Source organism: Diuraphis noxia, unplaced genomic scaffold (assembly GCF_037042655.1).
Source record: "Diuraphis noxia isolate RWA-SAM2 unplaced genomic scaffold, SU_Dnox_SAM2 contig0005, whole genome shotgun sequence".
Taxonomy (NCBI): domain Eukaryota; kingdom Metazoa; phylum Arthropoda; class Insecta; order Hemiptera; family Aphididae; genus Diuraphis; species Diuraphis noxia.
This window is the reverse complement of record NW_028301715.1, coordinates 21,796,911-21,803,603: the sequence shown is the minus strand read 5'-3', so window position 1 is coordinate 21,803,603 and position 6,693 is coordinate 21,796,911. Positions and strand designations below refer to the sequence as shown.

The following is a 6,693-nucleotide window of genomic DNA, read 5'->3' as shown; positions in this document are numbered from 1 at the left end:
AATAAAAAATAATAATTGAATTAAAAAAACCGTGTATAAAAAATATAATCAACTAAAAACATGATGTATTAAATAAATATATCTACCTCAGTTGATAAAAAAATATTAATTGAATAAAAATAATATTGGTTGATATATTAAAGGGAATTTAATTAGGTAATATTAATTGAATTAAAAAATTAAGTTAGTTTATTTGATTAATTTAGTTGTTTTTTATGTTATTTTATATTCAAAATGGCTTTTTTTTATTTTGCTTATTTTGCGTAAAGTATTTTTTTACTTCTATGTTTCATCTTTTTTTTTTTAGATTCTGAACGAAGTGATGAATTTTTAATTAAATTGTATTTTTATATCAACCGATATTTTTTTTATTCAACTAATTTTTTAAACCACATTATATTTTTATATTACTGAATTTTTTTTATACTTTATTATTTTCTTTCGTTAGATTATATTTTGTTATCCTCAGTTTTTTTAATTCAATTAATATTTTTTAAACAAATTATATTTTCATATCAACTAATATTTTTTAAATTAAATTATTTATTTTTAATTAAATTACATTTTTTATATCAACCAATATTTTTTAATTTAAGCGGACTTGCAAATTCTCGCAAATTAGAGGCTTTCGTTTGATACCAATTTCAAAGTTTTAGGACAACATGGGTGGGCCAAGTTCACGGTCAAAAAGTGGGTTTTGTGGGTAAATGGTCGACTCGCAAATTCTGAAAGTGGACTCGCAAATTCTCGCAAATTAGAGGCTATCATTTGATACCAATTTCAAAGTTTTAGAACAACATGGGTGGGCTACGCGAACTTGACCCACCCATCAATATTTCACAAACGGCTTACTCGCAAATTCTGAAAGTGGACTCGCAAATTCTCGCAAATTAAAGGCTTTCGTTTGATACCAATTTCAAAGTTTTAGGACAACATGGGTGGGCCAAGTTCACGGTCAAAAAGTGGGTTTTGTGGGTAAATGGTCGACTCGCAAATTCTGAAAGTGGACTCGCAAATTCTCGCAAATTATAGGCTATCATTTGATTCCAATTTCAAAGTTTTAGGACAACATGGGTGGGCTCCGTGAATTTGGCCCACCCATTTTTATTTTGCTTGCTGCTCATAAACGGCTAACTCGCAAATTCTAAAAGTGAACTCGCAAATTCTCGCAAATAACTCGCAAAATATTGGTGAAGAATTTAAGTCGCTACTCCAAAGTGGGTGGGCCAACTTCACGTACGTAAGTACAATTTCGGTTCAAATAACGCTAAATGATACTCAAATATTATAATCATTGCCAACTTAATTTTAAATTGGTCTAAACTACTCTGGGCGAAACGGAAATCATATAAAAATAAAATTTGGGCGAAACGGGTCCCGCCCAATATAAACAAATATTTTTAATATACTATTATTAAATATGTACAAGTCCACAGCAACGGTCGTACAAATTTTGAATATCGGGCAGTATCCATCTTTTATTTTAAATCTGTAAACTTATTACTAATAAGATTGTGTATCTGCAGTATTATGATTATAATTATTAATTAGTCAGCACCCTTTCACTAATGTTGCTTTGGATAGCTACGACATGTAATATCATATGGTTATATGTTTCAGTAGATTTGTGTTATTTTCAATTTAATTTAAATACCTACGTATTTTTATTTTGCAATATTATGAAAAATCAAACTAATATTATTAGGTATGAATTCATTTTATAGCAAATGATTCAGCAATTTTTTTTAATTTAGTTATCTACCGCTGCGTTAGTGAACAAAAGGTCAATGAATAATATAAATATATATAGGTACATACAATAGGTATATACAATAGGTACATACAATAGGTATGACAAACTATTAAAAATGAATAGGAATTATGTATTATTATTGTGCCAAAAATCATTTAACTGTAGGACAAAACACAGCGTTGATCAATGGTTATGAAATTTTAGGAAAAAAATGAAGTGCCCATTAATGTATATTATTTTTTTTATAATTCCTGTGAATTCAGATATTAATAAACGTTTGTTTTTACCACAATTGCCAGTTGTAAGTATCTTCTTATTTGTGTCGATATTTCGACCATCCCAAAATAATAACATTTTTACACCAAATCTATAAATTCATTGCTTTAAATATTTAGAATTTTATAATTTCATAAGGGCAATTATCGATTCAAATTGTTAGGAATTATAAGATCTTCTAATTATTCAAAGGAAAAAATTAAATTTGATTTATATTTAAGCAAAAAATCTGTCAACACCACAGAAATCAAAGGAAACATAAATTGTACTGTTCCATTCGATGATTCTCTTAATGTAAGTTCAGTCATTATTTTTACTAAAACTTAAATTTTCTATTTTTGGAAATTTAGTTTTTATGGTTTTGAATTAAATGCAATTTATTTAGAACGATTAATTGAAGTTTTATCCCTTTAACAAAAATAATTTTAATTCCTATTTTATCAACATCTGATTAGGATTTTGGACAATGTAGATAAATAATTTTTTTTTTTTGTTCAAGTTGGAATTCAATCTGGCCATAAAAGACTCTATTGGTGGCTGGAAGAATAATGCTCATGTATACAAAGCACCCAGAGCTTGTTCGTCATTTAAAATGATCTTAGGAGATGCATGGACTTCATTCATAAATAGTATGGGAGTTTCCAACGCAACTTGTCCTTTTCCCCCGGTATGAAAGTTCTATATACATTTTAATATTTTTATTAGAATATTACAACGTGATTACATAGCTAGTATATATTACAGAGCACTTATAGGTATTTTAATATCAACTTATTTTTGATTATGCAATATTGTATTATTATTCCCAGTTTGCAATAAAAAAAAATTTGTATGTTTCCAGGGTTTTTATAAAGGTACTGGCGTGGATACTGATCCAATATAATGCCAATTTTCCTAAGACATTTTTTTATGGAACATACCAATTTCGTGTTTCTTACACCAAGAACAATGAAGTATATGGTAGTTTAATTGTAGTTTTGGAGGTAAAACGGCCATGGGAAACTAACAATTAATAATTAAATTACAATAAAACAGTAACAAACTTATTTAATTTTACTCATGTTCGAGCATAATATTAACAGAAATATTTTTGTGAATAAATTTATTTTTTTTCTCATTATATATGTATACTATTTATTTTCGATTTATTTAATACAATGCTAAAAGTGATTTATGAAGTTTTTTATTTAATTTTGTAAATAATCAAATCAATTATTAAGTATGATTTCTTTTTAAACAACTGATAAAAATCATGTTTACTTATTTTTTCTCATTTATTAGACATAATATGGTTGTTTTATTTTGATACAAACACATAAAATGAAATATGTTTTATATAAACGTAATATATTGCATTTTCCTGTTAATTATAAACTATTATTTATATAATATAATATGTATAAATGCATAATCTGTATCATCTGGTTACTATAAATATATTTACTCATTACACAATCCACAGCATATTATACATGTACAAATTTTTTATCAATTTAACCTACATATCAACCTCACATATCAAATTTTGGTTCCTCTGGCCTGTACTATTGTCTTTGCAGACCCTATAAAAATTCCAATAATATACGACCCCACAGGTTTTACTTTACATAAAAAATAATACGCGTATTTTAATTCATAGGTATATTACTTTCAAGTGATCATCGCTTTTTTTACATTAACAATGATTTTTTATTTTATAATTAAATTATGAATGAAAAATATCTATTACTAATATTTTTGGTTTAATTGAAAGGGGAATTACCCGTTTCCGCCAAAATTTGTTAAATGACCGATTCCGCCATCGCCCGTTTCCGCCAATTTAAAAAAAGGTTCGATTCCCGTTTCCGCCAATTTACCTGCTATTCACTTATTCATAATTAATATATTTATATTAAAATATTATGACTTTTTAATTATTTCAATTACTGTATTTCTTAAAATTAGGTTTGACAAAATATCAAAATATTATGTATTTATTATTTGATTTATTAGTTATTTATGTATTTTTCAATATTTAATGTTATCAATTATCATATTATAAACCATGTACCTACAATCATTTCTAGTTAAAACTTAAATACACCTTAAAATAATAGGAATAGTACTCCAATGAATACGGAATATATTATAATAATTTTATCGGGGATCGTTCGTTTGTATCTAACATTGCCTTGTACTGTATCATATGAACGTAGTTTCAGTCAACTCAAATTAATTAAAACATATTTTTACCAAAAATATGGAATATATTACAATAATTTTACCATAGCAGGTAAATTGACGGAAACGGGAATCGAACCTTTTTTTAAATTGGCGGAAACGGGCGATGGCGGAATCGGTCATTTCAAATTTTGGCGGAAACGGTACATGCCCATTGAAAGAAAATACTTAACGGATTTAAAAATTATCATTTTCTTTCTCATCCTTGTATTTATTTAATACAATATTATTTGATATAAAGCGAGTAAGATACATGTTTTTATATTATGGCGCGTGGACATTAAGGAAATTAAATTAATAAAATGTAATAATATTGTGTATCTGTTTTATTATTATAATTATTAATTAGTCAGCACCCTTTCACTAATGTTGCTTTGGATAGCTACGACATGTAATATCATATGGTTATATGCAGGGCCGGCTTTAGATACGATCGACGTGTGCGACGGCATACGGGCGCCAAAATCAAGCGGCCACGCGGTTGCCTATTTATATATTTAAAAACAGGGCGAAAGGCGCCCAAATAATACTTGCTCTGGGCGCTGAAAAAGCTAGAGCCGGCCCTGGTTATATGTTTCGGCAGAATCGTGTTATTTTCAATTTGATATGAAATATGTATTTTCATTTTGCAATATTATAAAAAATCAAATGAATTATTAGGTATGAATTCATTTTATGACAACTGATGGAAATCATGTTGGATACTTTTTTTCTCTTTAGATATCTTCTGAAACGATAATGAAAACAAGGTCAATGAATAATATAAATACACACATACAATAGGTATGGCAAACTATTAAAATTAATAGTGATTAATGTATATTATTGTGCCAAAAATCATTTGACTGTATATAGTATATACTATATAGGCCAAAGTACAGCGTTTGTGCTAGTATAGTTATAATATTTCAAACCAAAAATGAAGTGTTTATTATTTCTGATTACTTTTGTGATTTCTGTCAATTCAGAAATTAATAAACATTTGATTTTACCACAAGTACCATTTGTAAGTATCTTATTATTTGTGTCGATATTGTGACCATCCCAAAGTAATAACAATTTTATACCAAACCTATAAATTCATTGCTTTAATTATTTAGAATTTTATAATTTCATAAGGGCAATTATCGATTCAAATTGTTAGGAATTATAAGATCTTCTAATTATTCAAAGGAAAAAATTAAATTTGATTTATATTTAAGCAAAAAGTCTGTCAACACCACAGAAATCAAAGGAAACACACATTTTACTGTTCCATTCGATGATTCTCATAATGTAAATTCAGTCATTATTTTTATTAAAACTTAAATTGTCTATTTTTGGAAATTTAGTTTTTATGGGTTTGAATTAAATGCAATTTATTTAGAACGATTAATTGAAGTTTGTTTTATCCATTTAACAAAATTAATTATATAGTTACTATTTTATCAACATCTGATTAGGACTTTGGTCAAAATAAACTTCTTTTCTTTTAAGTTGGAATTCAATCTGGCCATAAAAGACTCTATTGGAGGCTGGAAGGAGGATACTCATATATACAAAGCACCCAGAGCTTGTTCGTCACTTAAAATGTTGTTTGGAGATTCTTGGGTTCCAATAATGAGTGGTACTGGAGTTTCCAACGCAACTTGTCCTATTTCCCCGGTAAGAAATTCCTATATAAATTTTGATATTTTTATAACATAGAATATTATAACATGATTTCATAGCTAGTATATATTGCAGAGCACTTATAGATATTTGAATATCAACTTATTTTTTATTATGTAATATTGTATTATTATTCACAGTTTGCAATAGAAAACAGATTTGTATATTTCCAGAGTTTTTATAAAGGTACTGGCGTAGATACTGATCTTTCCCATAATTCCGATTTTCCTAAGACATTTTTTTTATGAAACATACCAATTTTGTGTTTCTTATACCAAGAACAATGAAGTATATGGCTATTTTATTATAGTTTTAGTCTCTAGAGGTAAAACGGCCATGGGAAACTAACATTTAATAATTTAATTACCTACAATAAAACAGTAACAATACTGTCATATATTTTTATATAATTTTATAATATATTATTTATTGTTCATGCACATTAATAGAAATTTGTCTTATCATTAAATTTATTTACTTTTATTAATACACATGAATACATTTTTTTTTATACACCACTTAAGTGATTAATAAAGTTTTATTTACTGAACGTTCTAAATTTTGTAATAATCTAATCAATTATTAGGTATGATTTCTTCTTAAGACAATCAATGTAAATCATGTTTACTTATTTTGTTCGTTAATTAAACATATGTTTGTTTTCTTTTGATACAGCGATACAAATAAATGACATTAAATATTTTTAAACAAATTTGTCATTCAAAGTATATTGGTCATGCTTGAAACAGGTATCCGAACCTAATATATTGCATTTTCCTGTTAACTATAAATTA

The 6,693-nt window shown here is 26.8% G+C and overlaps 1 protein-coding gene and 1 pseudogene across 1 annotated transcript; both read left to right on the top strand.

The window, feature by feature from the left end:
* The first annotated feature begins 1,964 nt into the window (after positions 1 to 1,964).
* LOC149055062 (uncharacterized) lies at positions 1,965 to 3,042 on the top strand (annotated as a pseudogene).
* Positions 3,043 to 5,168: 2,126 nt separating this feature from the next.
* On the top strand, positions 5,169 to 6,178 carry LOC149055061 (uncharacterized). The gene is made up of 4 exons (XM_089228985.1): positions 5,169 to 5,255; positions 5,369 to 5,524; positions 5,726 to 5,893; positions 6,040 to 6,178. The coding sequence occupies exons 1-4, from the start codon at positions 5,169 to 5,171 to the stop codon at positions 6,145 to 6,147; spliced, it is 519 nt and encodes a 172-aa protein (XP_089085111.1). The 3' UTR covers positions 6,148 to 6,178.
* The last annotated feature ends 515 nt before the right edge of the window (positions 6,179 to 6,693 follow it).

What these genes read in the sequence shown, in the direction of transcription:
- LOC149055061 (XM_089228985.1), top strand. Translation starts at nt 5,169, where the DNA reads ATGAAGTGTTTATTATTTCTGATTACTTTTGTGATTTCTGTCAATTCA. An exon ending in CATTCGATGATTCTCATAAT is followed by an intron (nt 5,525 to 5,725) that starts GTAAATTCAGTC and finishes TTTTCTTTTAAG; the next exon opens with TTGGAATTCAATCTGGCCAT. An exon ending in CAACTTGTCCTATTTCCCCG is followed by an intron (nt 5,894 to 6,039) that starts GTAAGAAATTCC and finishes TATTATTCACAG; the next exon opens with TTTGCAATAGAAAACAGATT.